Here is a 17,573-nt window from a genome sequence, read left to right on the forward strand (position 1 = left end):
TTGTACAGCAAAAACTAATGTTATAAAATAACAAAAGTAAAAGCAGCAGCTTAAAAAGCAAACATGAATGCCAGTTCAACTCAGCGTGAGCCTCTCAGAGAGAGCATTTCACAAGCAAGTTGGCATCGCTGAAAAGGCTCGCCCCTATTGCCATTCACTACATCTCAGCTGGTGGAGGCAGGCATGTTGAAGAGAGCGTCTGGTGCTGTCTTGCTCTACTGGCAGGTTCATGTGGAATCTTTCCCACTGTTGCTGAGGAACCCCTGATAAAAGCCTCAAAGGAACCATGAGTTCCCTGGAACACAGCTTTACAACTTGTGTTCTATTCCTCTTAGATACATTATTTTCAAAGTGCTTTAACAGAAAGCTTAAGAGTAGGCAAGTGATTGATCAAGGTAGCACTAAGTCATAACAGGCCTGAGCGCTTTTCATTGCCTTTGGCAGCCATGTGATTTGTGTTTTTTTTAAAGTTGTGATTAAAGGAAAATAAGTGTATTAGCCTATCCAGAAAATCCTCCTTTGATCCTGTGTCCTTGATAAGTTCTGCATTGCTAAAGAGAATGGTCATTCTTGCTTGAAATGTCATGTTGGAGCTGCCAAGCCTTGGATGAGAATTGTAGCTTTGTCCAAAGTCTTAAGTGGTGAGCAAATTTTGCCTGCAGAATTTTAAAAGCGTATCTCTAATGCTGGGAAAGTCTTCAAAGAAATATACATTTTGGGTTTCTTTTGGAAAACTAATGACAGTGTCCCTATGATGATAGACTTTTCTTCATTGTTCCTCTAAAGTCAACAAGAGGGGTGCCAGACATTGCTTAATTTTGAGGCTGGCCTTTTATTACTCTGAGAGTGTTGACTCCATATGGATGTCCATTATTTCTGAATATGTCAGCCAAGGAATTCTGTTGAACAGACAACTGTGCTTCGGAGTACATTTATTTTGGAGATGCTGATCTCACAATTCTAATACAGTGGTGCCCCGCTAGACGAAAGGGTTTTCTGTTTTTCGAGGCGCTTCGCAAGACGAATTTCCCTATGGGCATGCTAGCGCTAATCCGCTAATAGGGATGCTTCGCAAGATGAAAAAACCGCTAGACGAAGAGACTCGCGGAATGGATTATTTTCGTCTTGCGAGGCACCACTGTACCTCGGGTTACATACGCTTCAGGTTACATACGCTTCAGGTTACAGACTCTGCTAACCCAGAAATATTGCTTCAGGTTAAGAACTTTGCCTCAGGATGAGAACAGAAATCGTGCTCCGGCGGCACGGCAGCAGCAAGAGGCCCCATTAGCTAAAGTGGTTCTTCAGGTTAAGAACAGTTTCAGGTTAAGTACGGACCTCCGGAACAAATTAAGTACTTAACCCGAGGTACCACTGTAGGTTATTTTTTGGTAGGACATTTCTGTGTTGGATCAGCGATTGTTGAAAATGTAGCGTTTGCCCCAGACATTGCACACATGGTTATGACCTTGGGTTCAATGTCTTTATTAGAAGTTCATTGATTATTTTTCTTGTTTGCCTCATTGAATCCTAAATTATTATTTGCTTTATCGCATTAATAACCTGCACTTCCTACAAGGAAGAACAAGGCATTATAGAGAGATTGCATCATATTATCCTCATAACTTGTCTTGGAAGTGAGGTTAGGCTAAGAGATTGTGATTTCCTTTTTAGCCCACACATTGATCTTTAAGATCAAGGGTGAATTTGCACCCGAATTTCTCATATCTACACTTGATAACACACCCACTGCACTGTATTGCTTTACTCTTCTGTATATTCTCTTTGTAATTATCCTAAACATAAGTCAAATGATATATGTCACCAGCTACTCTCAGAGAGTGGTCTGGGAATCTTTGGCCTTCCAGATGTTGCTGAACTATTAGCCATGCTTGCTGGGCTGTTTGGAGTTGTAGTAACTTCTGCTACAAATGCTTTCTCCAGGGCAACTATTGCTGAAGGTTTGGTAGTACTTATCTTCCAGCTCTATCCAGCTAGCAGTGGCTTCTATACAGAAAGTTACAGTGGGTGCTACTTGTTTAGGAACAATTGTTGATCACTAGGAGAAGGTTAGTAACAAATGGTACCTCTTGTATGAGAAGGCTGGAAGATAGATGTGTTCTTGCAAACACATTAGTTGCTTGTCTACTGCACGGCAGCTGCTCACTGTTGAAGAGTTCTGAGGAAGGGAGAAAGAGCTATTCTCCATGATACCAATCACCCAAAAGTTAATAAAAGCATTGAAATTTGTGTATGTGTTCATGTAATTGTTAATGAAGCCCATATTGATTCCTACAGTCCTATAGTGGCTTTGATTTCGGTGAAAGCAGCCATTTTAAATCACTTTCCTCCTGTGTTGCAAATATCTGCCCTGAGGTTACTCCTTGAAACTTTTATTTGGAAACTTTGTGTTTGTATATTACATTTACTTGTATTACTAATGCACTGCTGGTGTTTAGCAACTGAAATGCAATGTGTTTTGTTTCAGGCGGCTGCTGACGAAACACTAACGGAAGATGAATGCCCATCTGATGTTGATTTGAACGACCCATACTTTGCTGAGGAACTAGGGAAAGCAGGTTAGATGTCATTTATTGTGAAAGGTGGTCAAGTAGATATCACGTACTAGGATTTTCATAGAAATGTTGACAAACTCCCTTACCAAAGGCTCCTAAAGATCCTTCAATCATAAGATGTGATGATGAACCCTTAGGAATCTAACCATGTTTGCTGATGAGGCTCTAAATGGATTGCAACCATGCAGCAGAATAATTTTGGTTCATTTTAGAAAGCTCAGTGAATGTCAAATCAGCATGTCATGGGGAAAAAGTGGCAAATGCATTTTACAGTATATAATAAATTTTTGCCACACTTTTGGTCACTCTGTCAGAAAGGACATTGAAAACAGGAGAAGTTATAGGAGACAGCAACTAAAATGATCAGTGGGTGGGTTGTATTTTTGCTTAGGAGGTGGTTAAGAAATCAAGGCATTTATAGGAAATTCTAAACTGAGAAGAGCTAGAGAAACTAGGCAAAGGAAATCCTTGAGAGTCAGGCAGCATTAGTAGGACAGGTAAAAAAAAAATAATACTTAGAAGCTACTTCCTGTGTAATGTGTCCTGCTAGAGTGGCTGCCCAGTGAAGTATGAGGGAAGGAATGTCACCAGGATGGGAGGAGCAGGAACATTGAGTAGTTGTCATTTGCCATTAGTGAGAGAATATTAGTGCTTTTGAAGGGGAGATGTTAGGGAAGAATGTAGCCTCCAGGTCATCTGGCAAACTGATAAAATACTATTTTTAGGAAGCTAAAACATCACACAAGGAGAGCCCCAATATTTCTCCCACCCTAGCATCAAAATTCAGTATAATTTTCCTTAGTGAGTGAAATGGCTTCTCTCCCCCACGCCCACGGCTAAATTGTGTTGCTTGAGTTTCCTTTACGATTTGATCAGCTCCCACCTGTTAGCCTACTTATGTGTCTTCTGTCAAGCGAGCTGGGGTATGGGATTTTGACTTCTGCTTTGTAAAAATAGTGCATGATATAATGGCAATATGGGAAATACCTCCTAGTCCACCTCTCTTCTAAAGACCCCACCCCTGCATTCTAGACCACCGTCTAGGGAAATAAAACAGGAGGAGAATTCACAGCTAAGTAAATTCTTATGTTCCTTCAACGTTGAGAAAAATAAACTATATATACCCTTCTGCAGTTGATAGGTGGTTGTACTATGTTACATTAAAGTAACCATTGTAGAACTGATCCTTACTGAAATAGTTCCTGACAATGAAAGCCACCATATTTCAAATAGCTATTTCTGGTGTCCCTAGCAAGATTTATAACTTCCTTTTGAAAAGCATTCCTCCATTCTGCTTCCATAAGCTTCTTTGGAAAATGCCCCCAAGGTTCTAAAGCAGTTTGCCCAGGGGGTGGCTTACAATTTAAAACAAGTCAAATCCCTATTAAACAGCCAAGTTAACTCAGACAGCTCTTCAGATTGTTGCTGAAAGTTTTGGGGCAACTGCAGATCTTTTCCTTAGTATGTTCTTAAATGCCCTAACCAACACCCATTGAGTTTTATGAAACTAAGTGTTGTAGCTGGAATTTGAGCACATATATGCAGCTAATAATTCAAGTAATGCATTTTGTGTTTCTCTCTAACAGTGTTTTAAAGGTTTCATTTAATGTTCAAATGCGTTTTAAGGTTTGAAAAATTAATCTGCTGGCTGTGGAACATCAAGTAAAATAGCAAATTGCTACAACTGAGCCTGGCTCCAAGGCATTGCTATAAAATACTTTCATGACTGTTCCAACCTGATTATTAACTTTTCAGTAGTGAATTTATTTTTTCAGCAAAAGACAAAATGCATATTTCCGACTGGAAAACAAATTGAGAGCAATTGGGCCTGATTGGCCTATAAAACAAAGTTCATACAAACTGCAGGGGATTGCTACTGTTATGAACACATAATATATTCTGTGTTTTATCATACCTGAACAGTTTTTTATAAGATGATTGATTTGATTGTTGTTCTCTTTTGATTCCTGGAAACCAAGCCTGGAGACACATGCAGCATTGTGGTTTGCTTCTTTCAAAATGTCTCATGCCATAGGCAATTTTGCACTTCAACAGAAAAACGTATTTCTTTGGGGAATTGGTTAGAATGAGTTCTGTACATGGGGCAGAAAAAGAGCAGCTTTTACGTAATGTATACTGCACATAATTTTAGAGGGGTGCCCCTTTCATATGCTGCCTGGAGCATGATTTGGGTTCTTCTTGATCGTATGACGTGTGTTCACCTGTAACAATTGGACTTCCTTGTGCTCACTGCCCAGTCACTCTCACTTTACCTGGCATGAGTAACATAAAGAAACCAGGAATCCTTTGATTCCTGTTCTGCCTGACCAAAGGATGATGGATGTGTTGTTACTCCCTAACAAAGTATGATCACTAGCCAACCTGAAACCATACTTTGTTGTGGACTTGGTAATCATGACTTGCTAGGGAACAGTAAACTCCATTGCTTGGTTCAGAGATAACAGGGAGCCAGGGTTTCTTAAAACTTGTAGCTTTATTGTTTATCCTGCTCGCACTAGGGGAGGAGAGAAACTGGAACAATCAGGCAGCATGCACGCTGCTTGTTTCAGATAAACCACATTAAGCCAGAAAGTTTCACTTATTGCTGTGTGAATGCAGCTTGTATGTGGCACACACTTAACTTCATATTTTAAAAGCTTGATTCTTTCAGAAGGAAACTCTTTCCTTTCCCCTAACAAGCACCTATTGGGAACCTGTAAAACAATACATCCTTTTGAAGATGGATTTTGAATTTAGATTTTAGAAAAAAATCAATGCAGATTTTTGGACTCGTTGACACATTTTCAGTTTTGAGAAAATGCTGGAGGTCCTGGTCCTGATATGGCTGCTGTGAGGCATGGCATAACACAAAATGGCTGTCATGGGGAGGGTGGCAGAACACAAAATAAGAGAGAGAACCACCCCTGGGAATGTCCTGCTGTCCCTGACTATGAAGATCACACACACTGATGCTGTTGCTGCCTACTAACAACAGGGAACATTCCTCAATACCAAGAAAAATATAAAAGGTAGCTGCACCACTCTCATTGCAAAGAAATCCTTTTGAAGGTACCTGCACATTTCTCCCTATAACTTTCTTTCTAAGAGGGCTAGAGACTTACCGTATTTTTTGCTCTATAAGACTCACTTTTTCCCTCCTAAAAAGTAAGGGGAAATGTGTGTGCGTCTTATGGAGTGAATGCAGGCTGCACAGCTATCCCAGAAGCCAGAACAGCAAGAGGGATTGCTGCTTTCACTGCTCAGCGATCCCTCTTGCTGTTCTGGCTTCCGAGATTCAGAATATTTTTTTTCTTGTTTTCCTCCTCCAAAAACTAGGTGCGTCTTGTGGTCTGGTGTGTCTTACAAAAAATACGGTACTTTAAAAAATGAAAGCTCGGATCTGGAGCACCTGCACAGGGGCACCTCTGAAAACCTTCATGGGCCCCATGGTGCCTGTAGGCACCAGGTTGGCAACCCCCGCTCTAACAACTCCCTCTACTTGCTCATAGCTGGAAAAGGCTCTGGCCATTTTCTGTGGGCATCTTCATGTTGATTTCCAGCTGACTTTCCTCAAATAAATGTAACTGTCTTCTGCAGCATGCATTCAGGAGAGTGAGCATACATTCTTGCAGTGTCACCAATCTGGTTACGCTTGGATATTTAAAAACTTGCTTTTTATTTGTGTTGTGCTTATAATTAGGTTCAAATAAGAAGTCCAAGAAAGAAGAAAATGCCCAAGAAAATGAAGACGACATGGAAAAGCAGAAGGTAGTAGATTACATGCTGAAGTAGTATTAAGATTAGACATCGGAATGAAGTCCTGGGCTTAGGACAAAGTTGCATTGGGTGACGGAATGATTTGTTGTATTTACCTTAAAAATGGAAACTACATGGTAATAAATCTGCAAAAAGTAATGAGTTGCAAAAACAAACCATGAGATGGATGATCTAGTTTTGAAGTTTTTCTTTTATTGTTCACATTTATTAATGATGCTTATATATTGGTATTCCGTTAGAAAGATCAGAGTATCTTGCTGGTAGGCTGTCATTCAGGCACTGATGAGGCAATTATAGCTCTTGCTATTATGCATTAGCAACCCAAACCTTTAGATGAGGCACAGAAACATCTGCAGCCCATATTCGGTGAAATGTTGTGCAAACAGATCCTATCTGTTTTGATTGTAACAGGCTGAAATGGCTCTGCTGGTGATGGATGATGAGGAAGATGAAAGGAGACACTTCAATTATGACAAGATAGTGGAGCAGCAGAACCTGAGCAAAAAGAAAAAGAAACTATTGGTGAAAAAGAAGGAACTGCTGACAGATGACTTCCAGGTAACACTACGGGCTTCCCCCTACTGAAGTCTAATAACAGTGCTAGTCATTTTGTGTTAAAGTAGATCAATAACTACATTACGATTTATGCAAAAACACATTTTATATCATTCTATCCAAAGGGACAGTTAAAGGATTGAGTTGCAGATCTTGAACTTGATGTCAGAAATCAAAAAAGTTTTACATTTTTTTGTGTTTATAGGGGGGGGGGGGTTGCGGATATGCTATCTAGAAAAAAAATTCCAAGGACTTTCTTGATGCCCAAATAAGGCCACCTTCCTGGAATGAAATAAACCTATTTTTGTATGGGTCAAAATTAACATTTAAAACAGGCTGTTGCATTTTCACATTTCCTTAAGATCTAGATTCTTGATTAAGAACTATCCTGCAGGGCACATTTTTCTCCTACTTTTTTTTAGCTAGTGCTGTTAAAGCATCCTCTCTTGCTCTTCACAGGTTAATGTTGCTGATGCCAGATTCCAAGCCATGTATACCTCTCATTTGTTTAATTTGGATCCTTCGGATCCAAACTTTAAGAAAACAAAAGCAGTGGAAAAGATTTTGGAGGAGAAAGCTCGTCGAAGAGAGCAAGGTTTTGCTGAGGCAGCTGGGGGAGGGAACAGTATGGCAGAGCCTGCGGCCAAGAAATCCATAGATCCTGCATTGTCAATGCTAATCAAGTCCGTCAAGAATAAAACAGAACAGTTTCAAGCAAGGAAGAAACAGAAAGTGAAATAAGCAGAGCTCAAACATTGAAGATGGAAACTGGACTTCTGAAGAAATCAGAGTTGATATTAATTTACAGGTGAAGACCAAACTTTTCTGCTAATTCAAGTTTAAATTCTAGCAAAAATATCTGCCAAATGATTTTCGGACAAGGTCACCTTAAAATATACATGTAACATAGCCAAATATAGTTCAGACAATTCAGTTTCATAAAAAAAACCCAGACCTTTAATTCTGTCCATAGATGCAAGGGAAAGCAAGGTTTTAAGTCACTCTCCAACTTGCCATCAGAAGACAGCGACATGGTGGGAGGGCTTGGCAGTGTACTCCTGCTCTATTTCATGTGATTGTTTGTCGTGCATTCAGACAGAATTCTCCCGATAGGACTTAAGTCTTTGCCACTTTTATAATATGCAGCTGGTAACTGGTGTTTGAGAGGTGGTATAAGCCCAGTATGGGGAGCCTTTGGCCCTACTTAGGTTGCTGAACTGCAAGACCCACCACTCCTGGCCATTGGCCATGCTTGCATGGGCTGATGGGAGTTGGATGTAGTTCAGCAACCAAATGGTTCCTCATCCTTGTTAGACAAGGGTTCCTCCCCGCATAATGGTGTACTGAATATTTTGCAGTTGCAAACTTGTTGGCAAAATTGATTAACTGAAAACATGGTATGACTGCCTTGAATGCATGATTTGTACAACTGTAAATAAAAACACAATTATTGGTTCGTTTTAATAACACTTGTGCTTGTCTGTTCTTAAAGATTTACGATGGTTTCAAAATTTCTAGTGCTATGTCATTTTTGATGTTTATAAACATGAAACTTAGGCTAAAATTGGGGAAATACATGCTTTGACACATTTTGATTCAGTTTTTTTTTAAAAAAAAATCAATTTAAAGACCTTTAATGCCATGGTAATGCCAGATAACTGTATGAGAATAGAAGGATTTGGCATTCAGGGAAGGCCATCTCCTTTCAATATACAGATCTGCAGGGCAGGTGCTGCTGTGCAATTCTACAGGGGTATGTGACTGTGTCATGACACTGTATGAAATAAAAAGAATACCCCTTCTGCGCTTAGACCATTATATGTTCACTTTGCTTGAAATCACCAGGTGCTCATCTCCACTGAAGAGACTTCATTTTCTTATTGCATGTAATTGGTTGAGCAATGAATCCATTGGTGAAATTGGAACATCTAATTGATTCCCCCTAATCCCCTTAGCAGGCTTGGCAGCCAGCCCAAAGATGCAGGCCCTACCACTCTCCTGACTATTCTGCTTGCTACTTTCACCTCTTCAAATAAATGGCAGCTGCCATTCTTGGGTCGTGACAGGTCTCTCCATTGCTGCAATGTTCTCTCACCCGAATCATGCCACGGTCATAATAGGAGAGTGCTCTTGTAAGGGAGCTACACAACCTTTTAGTTAACAAGGCTGAATTTTTTCCCCCCAGGTTTGTTTTTCCCCCTGGATCTTCTCTGAAACAATATGTAAGGGTTCAGTTCAGTACAGTGCTTAGGACCAGGCTAGATTATTTATTTATTTAGGATGATACCCAGGAAGGAATCTGTTAGCAGATTTTCAAGAGTTCATTCCTGGTGCTCATCCCAAGCAGATTTTGGAGAGCACAAGTTCCTCCCAATTTTCCCCATTACTGTAATGGCAATGCTTGTTCTTATCCTAAGGCTACAAGTGTCAAAGGGAAAGTGAAGGTGTGTAGCAGAGAATGCTTCAAAGCAATTTGTGGTTAGGAATAATTTGCATTTAGAAAGAATGAAAGGGCCAGGGCCTCATTCTCCTGCCCTTAGTGATGCTACCAGGTAGAAAAGAGCCATTATCCTTGCTTTCCTACAGAGGCCCAGCTCACACTTCCAAGACTACTGCTCGTGTATGTACAGGTAAGCTGTTGTGCTGCATTATTGTTAATGAAAAATGGCAGAGTTACTAGCACTCATGTTCTTCATTACCTAACTTCTTGTTCTAACATTGCCCAATTGGACATCCCAACTGGAGCTGAATCTTCTGTCCATGGTACAGTATATCTCTTTTGGCATGTTTGGAATGGTGTGGGGGTGTAGGCAGGGCAAATAGCCATATATGACATGATTTGGTTTCAAGTGTGCTCTGAAATCACACCTTTTACAGCTCACAGTGGAGTGCTTGGAAGATTTCATTTTAAAAAGCATTGGCTTATGGAAACTCCTGGGCAAGGTTTAATCATTTGTATCTGAAATACGAGCATGTTGGAGCAGCCACAGATATTTGGACTTGGCTAACTTAGAATTTATTTGGAACATTTTCATGGCAAAGCTATCGGAAGAAACTTTATTCTGAGGAAATGCATAAAACACACTTGATTTACATTCCATGCACTGTAAAAAGTCCTTGTCCTCATGGGAATTTGAAGAGCTCAAGCTGCCTTGCACTATTGGTTTTTGCCACTTCTCTCTTCTTTTTTCTGCATTACATATATAGTTGAGGTGGTTTTAAAAGAATAAAGCAATTAACAATAGAATAAGACAGGGGTCTGCAACCCGCGGCTCCGGAGCCGCATGTGGCTCTTTTACACCTTTGCTGCGGCTCCAGGGCAGATACTAGCGAGGGGAGGAGGCGCATTGTGCGCCCCGACACTCCCCACTGTGGCGGGCGCTGTACTGGCTGTGACGTCGCATGGGGGTGGTGCGTGCGTTAGTCATGCACCGTCCCGACGTCACCTTCCCGCCCGCTACATTGTAAGGGGCATGTACACTGGTCACTGCATTGAAAGGGGGCATGTACTCTGGTCACTGTTTTGAAGGGGAGTGAAGAACACACACACACAAAAAGGTAACTTGTTAATTTAACGTTTATTTCTACGAGGAGGAGTAATTCTGAGGGGTCAAACAAAGAAATAATTTAAAAAGTGACCAAAAAATTATTTTTATAATGACGAGTTTTGCGGCTCCCAGTTTTTTTTTCTTCGGAAACGGATCCAAGTGGCTCTTTTTGTCTTAAAGGTTGCAGACCCCTGGAATAAGAGTTCAAATGATCTGTAACAATTTACTACACAGCAGGAGTTAAGAAAAGCAATATTCTTGAAAGACCTTCTAAAATAAAGCCATCTTCGCTTTTACTAGTGAACAGTGATTGGGCCAGGCTTAGGTGTTCTATATTTTGGATAAAACAACCCCAAATGCTTAATCTTTAGTACTCATCCACCAAATAGTCATGAATGCTCCCTTCATAGTAACCATTTTGTTATAGCACCCATAGTGCACTCTGAAGATTTCAAAAAGTTTGACAACAACTGATATTTCTGATGGCAGGTATAGTTATCAGGTGGATTTCAGAAGCCTATACACTCTGAGGAAACTTGGCAATAATACCAAGAAGCAGCAGGAATCAGGAAAATGTCATTTGTGAACAACCAATCAAGAACTCAGCATAGCAGCTAGAATTTGCTAACACAGGTAACGCTAAGGTTTCAACTAGTTCCTACTGAGCTATAGAAGGAGCCACACCCAGAGGGGAGTTTTTATTGCAGGTATAACATTTCTCTCAGACACAGGCCTCCACCCGCACCCCACATACTACAGCTGGATGCTAGAAAAGAGCCTCCGAGATGGGAGTGAAATTCTTTGGCATCCTGAGCTAGGCAAAGTGGTTATTGAAATATTCTGCTCCCAGGCCATTTGGGGCTTTGGAGGTCAAAACCTGCAACTTTCTCATCTTTCAAAATGCTAGCTGGGTGGTTGTTTTCGTTTTGTGTTTAGCCTCTATTACCTTAAAGGATATCAGGAGAAATTAGTAAAAGCAATTTATAGGTAAAGGTAAAGGGACCCCTGATGATTAGGTCCAGTCGTGACTGACTCTGGGGTTGCGGCGCTCATCTCGCTTTATTGGCCGAGGGAGCTGGTGTACAGCTTCCGAGTCATGTGGCTAGCATGACTAAGCCGCTTCTGGCGAACCAGAGCAGTGCACAGAAATGACGTTTACCTTTCCGCCAGAGCGGTACCTATTTATCTACTTGCACTTCGACGTGCTTTTGAACTGCTAGGTTGGCAGGAGCCAGGGACCGAGCAACGGGAGCTCACCCCGTTGAACCGCCGACCTTCTGATCTGCAAGTCCTAGGCTCTGTGGTTTAACCCAAAAGCAATGTATACCTAGTGTCAAGTCACTGCAAGAGGCAGTCTACAGCAGTTTTGCTCATCTCTAGAGCTGGAGGACTGGTAGTAGCCTATTTTAAACAAGTTATCGTTTTTGTGTGTATTTGGGGATTTGATTACTTCAAATTTAAGGCAGGTATGTTGGGTTTGAGGGACAGGTGGCGCTGTGGTCTAAACCACTGAGCCTAGGACTTGCTGATCAGAAGGTTGGCGGTTCGAATCCCCACAACGGGGTGAGCTCCTGTTGCTCAGTCCCAGCTCCTGCCAACCTAGCAGTTCGAAAGCACGTCAAAATGCAAATAGATAAATAGGTATCACTCCGGTGGCAAGGTAAACGGCATTTCCATGTGCTGCTCTGGTTTTGCCAGAAGCGGCTTAGTCATGCTGGCCACATGACCCGGGAAAACTGGGGACAAACGTTGGCTCCCTCGGCCAGTAAAGCGAGATGAGCACCGCAACCCCAGAGTCTTTCGCGACTGGACTTAACTGTCAGGGGTCCTTTACCTTTACCTTTACTATGTTGGGTTTGGGGTTCACTCCACTGAGGTTAAGGATCCTCGTATCAACATTATGGGGGGGGGGCCTGTTCAAGTTTGGTTCACCCACTTTAAAGAGCATCTTCATCCCTGTAGGAAATAAATTAGATAGATTTGGAAGAGAACTGTCTAGCACAAAGAAGCAGCAAATTGGTTTTAAAATTGCCCTGTTATTGTTAGTCTGCTATGCATATGCATATTCAAACAGAAAATCAAAAGTTGCCAGTTGTGCTTTGAACTGTCACAGGGGAAATAAAGTTTGGGAGAAGGATGACGTGCTACCTCTCTCTCTACTTCTGTTTCTGTCTGTACTGGGCCTGTTAATTAATCCCCCTAGGTATGTGGATATGGGGGTTTTTTGGTATTATTTTAAATCATTCCAAAATTCAGCCAACTTTCATTCTCTGTGCGTGCTTATTCTATCCTCACTTTATATGGACAGCTTGTATTTGTTTATAAGTTCTGTGTTTGCTCATATGTTGCCAACTGAATAGATTCTTGGGTTGTATCTATATGACAGTCTCTTCCCCTCTCCCCAGAGGCCCAAAGAACTACGCAAAGGATCTTGTTGGGTTTAATGCTCTTTAAAGATATCTCAGCATATCACCTGTGTCTTACATCACAATGATCTAATGTCAGTTTGCAGTATGAATACATCCATTGTGATGTAAGTTTGCAGTATGGATACACCCATTGTGATGTAACACATTGAACAGCATCCCAGGAGGTCTGATTAAGTGCAAGGAGACCACATAGCAGGTGAGAAGGAAAGTGGTTCTCAGGCCATTTGGGCTCGGGAACTGTTGTCTTCCATAGGTGGGAGATCTGCTGTTCTTAATATTCCTTGTTATTATTCAGGAGCTATGTTTACAGCCTCAAAGTCCTATCAACCCTGACTTAGACGAGATTTGTGGTCATCAGGTCAACAAAGATTCAGCATGGTAGGTAACATTTTATTGAACATGTACCCCCACACAGACCTTCATCCCTAACCATAAAGAGGCAGATTCTTGTTTCTTTGTTAAGTCAGTTTCTTTGTTAAGAGAAAAGTAGTGGCTACATAACTCTATTAATAAATTTGTTTAAAGCTCAGTAAAAAGTAACCCTGTGTGCGCGCGCATTTAAAAGGTGAATTAGTATCAAGCCATTTCCAAGGTTGGCAGCCATAGTGGTGATTGCTGAATGTGTAAGTCAGCCACTTAAAGATATTATGTTACAGGTTGGAACCACAAGAGGTTTTGATTTATTTAATAACACAAAGAAAAAGATCAGACGAGCAGAGATAAACAGGCACGCATGTTTTTTATTATTTCTGCCCTCCAGAATTAAATTTATTATTTCCAATCAACAGCGACAGTTGGTTTTTATTCCCTTTCATATTCCTGTAGCCTCCAAAAATAACATAGCTAAGCCATGCTGACACATAGTTTAAATAAACAGTGCTATTGAAGATTTTTTTCTCTAAAAAACAAAACAAGAAAACGAGCAGCTGAAAATGTTACAGTACCTGTCAACCTGAATTTTATCTTTAGTTATATTATAGTTTTACTTTAAATTACTATAATTGTGTTTTATGTTCACTTTAAATGTTCACACTTCATTTAATTATTATTATTTAATACTTGTTATGTAACTGTGATTGTAATCAGAATGCCTACTATAACAGCCGAATGGTTTTCAAAAGATTTGATAATATGGTAAGTTGAATTTAAACCTTTTGTCCTAGTAAACTGCTGTGTTGAAGTTTCCCTATGAAGCCACAAGGCCGTAGGAGAAATTTGTCAATGGACAGATACCAACCATACATGTAGCTGTCGCTTTGTTGATGGAATATAATTAAGATTTCTTAATGATTTGCACAGCTGGGGTACTGGGTCATGTATCTCTGAATCCTCTTGGTTCTTTCCAAGCTGCTTTTCATGCTGTGACATGAGAATGAATACTATGGGCCTCTTCAGAAAAACCCTACATTCATTCAGTGAATGCTCTTGCCCTGATGTGTGTGCAGCCAATGGCATCTGTACAGAGACCCAGTGTGGTGTAGTGATTAGAGTGTTGGACTAGGACTTGGGAGAACAGGGTTTAAATCCCTACTTGGCTATGAAGCTCAATGGGTGACCCTGGGCTTCTCAGCCTGACCTACCTCACAGGGTTGTTGTGTGGAAGAAATGAAGAGCGAGAAAACCAGGCACGCCATCTTGAGCTCCTTTGAGAAAGAGGCAGGATATAAATGCAAATAAATAGACTACAGGTGCAAAAGGGGATGGGAATCTGGCAAAGTGATCTGTGCAAGGGGATCACATGCGTGGACTCCATGTGAGGTCGATTTCCCTACTGTGGTACCTCGGGTTACAGACACTTCAAGTTCCACACGCTTCAGGTTACAGACTCCGCTAACCCAGAAATAGTACCTTGGGTTAAGAACTTTGCTTCAGGATGAGAACAGAAATCGTGCGGCGGCAGCGGGAGGCCCTATTAGCTAAAGTGGTACCTCAGGTTAAGATGTTTCAGGCTAAGAACGGACCTCCAGAACGAATTAAGTTCTTAACCCGAGGTACCACTGTACAGAAGTTAGTCTACTAAGTATCACCTATTGTCAGGAAAGATATGAGCTGTGTCTTCGGCCTCTTCCCTCTTGTGCTTTGACTGAGCCAGGAGAAGAATATAATAGTCACCCAAAACTTTGCCCCCAAACTGTTGTACTGTAGAAGGCAGAATGCCCCCAAGCCTTCCATTGATTTTTGCTTTTCCTTCAGGAATTGTGCTGGTATATCCACTTCATATGTTATCTGAAATATACTCAGAGTTGAGAGTAGATTTCAAATTCAACTCATAGTGGTGAGGAGGAATGAAAGTTCCCCCAAAGTATCTGCTTTATATACATTATTTACACAATGGGCTGCACATGATTGGCTAATTCCAGAATTCTCTTGTAGGCCAATCAGATTGTGGATTCACTTCCATATGGAGCTGCATTGGGTGGCTCCTGCAGACCAATCATACTGCTGCATTGTTCTAGGACCAATCAGACTGCTGCATTCTGAATCCTATTGTTCTAGGACCAATCGGACTGCTGCATTTTGGATCCTATTGTTCTAGGACCAATCAGACTGCTGCATTTTGGATCCTATTCAACTCAGTACATATCTGTATGCAATGAGCAGGGTATACAGCAGGAGTTGGAAATGTGCAGTCTTCCAAACGTTTTGGGACTCCAACTCCCATCAGCCCCAGTCAGCATAGCTAATGGCCATGGGTGATCATCGGAGGCCAGCAACATCTGGAGAGCCAGAAGTTCCCCATCCCTGTTGCAAGGGCTAGTCACAGCATCTCCCTTCCTACTCCTACACATTCCCAAAACAAAGAATCATCTTGTGGGCACGCTGAGAATCAGAGGGCGGCTTGGCGTACCTGTATCTGATGCATGAGACCACAAATCCTTCCCTCACCGCGGCTCTCTTGAGGGGAGGTGATTTGTGGGGGCATTCTCAGCAACAAATATAGTAGCATGAAAATTGAGCGCTGGACTGTCAGACGTCCTGCGGTTAGATATTTCATACACACAGCCGTTCTTGCTAATGTCAGTGGGTGGAAATAAAGGAGAACTCCAGCCTCAAGCATTTTCATCTCTCCCCCCCCCTCCCTTTTCTGGCTTGGCCCTAGTACAGAGCTAGAGTTGCGAAAGCAAGGGGCAGAGCAAGATCACATTTTACATTGCCATGCTGTGGTTCGTGCACTGGAAGGACTAGCGAGTGGGTGTTAAGACAACTGGGAGCTATAAAGAATGCTATTCTGGCTGATCCAGGGGAGCAGGCTGAAACGTTTTGGTCATGTTGAGAAGGCGACTAGCTGAAGAAAGCATTTTGTGCTGGCAGGATATCAGGCAAGGGACCCTTTCATGTAGAGAAGGAGCAGCTCCGAACAGACATGTCCTCCAGGCCTTTTAAAGCTGCTGGAAAGGATCAAATTTTTTGCTTTTGGTAACAAGTGAGGGACGACTCCTCTGCCTGCCCCCGCTGAGCTGCAATTGCTGGTTTTGTTCTCTTTGTTTCATTGTCTTTCTAGCCTGCCCTGTCTCCAGTGAGTTCCAATTTACAGTGGTGCCCCGCAAGACGAATGCCTCGCAAGACGGAAAACCCGCTAGACGAAAGGGTTTTCCGTTTTGGAGGCGCTTCGCAAAACAAATTTCCCTATGGGCTTCCCCCCCCCCCTTTTCTAAGCCGCTAAGCCGCTTATCAGCTGTTCCGCTGATAAGCCGCTTAACAGCTGATCGCTAAAAGCCGCTAAACCGCTAATAGCGCTAATCCGCTAAGCTGTCAATGGGCTTGCTTTGCAAGACGAAAAAACCGCTATACGAAGAGCCTAACGGAATGGATTAATTTCGTCTTGCGAGGCACCACTGTAAAATGAATGCAAAAGGTATCCAACAAAATTTGACGGAGCTAAACCATATGTTTAACAAAAACACCTCAACCTCACACTCATCCCAAGGCCAACCCGAGTATGGCCACACCAGCACCCCTTGTGTTATTTCTCATTGTTTGAGGCAGAGCCCCTATCTTCAAACATCCTGTATATATGCAAGGAGGTGATCAACCTGTGTCTGGGTCATAGCTTCTTCGGACTGAAAATGGAGGCTCACAGGAGTTAGTGCTCCTCCACATAAATATAAGAAATTAATCCTTCAATTCATTTTGGTCTGTGCATACACCAGAGGGTGTTGCCCTGACAGGGATGATCTCAACCCTATGCAAGGGCCATGTGGCTAAGGACAAATTAGGAACTACGGTGGTACCTCAGGTTAAGTACTTAATTCGTTCTGGAGGTCCGTTCTTAACCTGAAACTGTTCTTAACCTGAGGTACCACTTTAGCTAATGGGGACTCCTGCTGCCGCTGCACGATTTCTGTTCTCATCCTGAAGCAAAGTTCTTAATCCGAGGTAATATTTCTGGGTTAGCGGAGTCTGTAACCTGAAGCATATGTAACCTGAAACGTATGTAACCTGAGGTACCACTGTACAGTCTGTGTGAAGCTAGTTTGAGAAACAATGCATTGGACAGTGGTATATTGTAACAAAAGGATACACACACATTTTGGATAATGTCACGTGGACACTTTAAAAACTCAGCCGCGTCTGCCTGCTCAGTCTGCTGTTGATGGGCGACTTCAAGGCCTCTGCTCTCCTTGCTTATCTTTCCACTGGACTTGGACCTGGCAGTTCTTCAAACAGAGGTCTGTCTTCTGTTAAGT

At 41.9% G+C, this 17,573-nt stretch overlaps 2 protein-coding genes across 3 annotated transcripts in view; both read left to right on the forward strand.

The window, feature by feature from the left end:
• Positions 1-8,375, forward strand: part of ESF1 (ESF1 nucleolar pre-rRNA processing protein homolog) — a 32,534-nt gene extending 24,159 nt beyond the window's left edge. For both annotated transcript variants that reach the window (XM_079969778.1, XM_079969779.1), the window contains exons 11-14: positions 2,489-2,579; positions 6,277-6,344; positions 6,765-6,911; positions 7,368-8,375. In XM_079969778.1, the coding sequence (XP_079825904.1) occupies positions 2,489-2,579; positions 6,277-6,344; positions 6,765-6,911; positions 7,368-7,649 (588 nt within the window). In that variant the 3' untranslated portion in view covers positions 7,650-8,375. The remainder of the gene's footprint in view (positions 1-2,488; positions 2,580-6,276; positions 6,345-6,764; positions 6,912-7,367) is intronic.
• A 4,725-nt stretch (positions 8,376-13,100) lies between these two features.
• TASP1 (taspase 1) overlaps positions 13,101-17,573 on the forward strand; it is a 71,213-nt gene continuing 66,740 nt past the window's right edge. The window contains exon 1 of the mRNA XM_079969985.1: positions 13,101-13,263. The gene's annotated coding sequence lies outside the window, so the exon portion shown is untranslated. The remainder of the gene's footprint in view (positions 13,264-17,573) is intronic.

This window comes from Podarcis cretensis, assembly GCF_951804945.1.
Source record: "Podarcis cretensis genome assembly, chromosome: 3".
Lineage (NCBI taxonomy): Eukaryota > Metazoa > Chordata > Lepidosauria > Squamata > Lacertidae > Podarcis > Podarcis cretensis.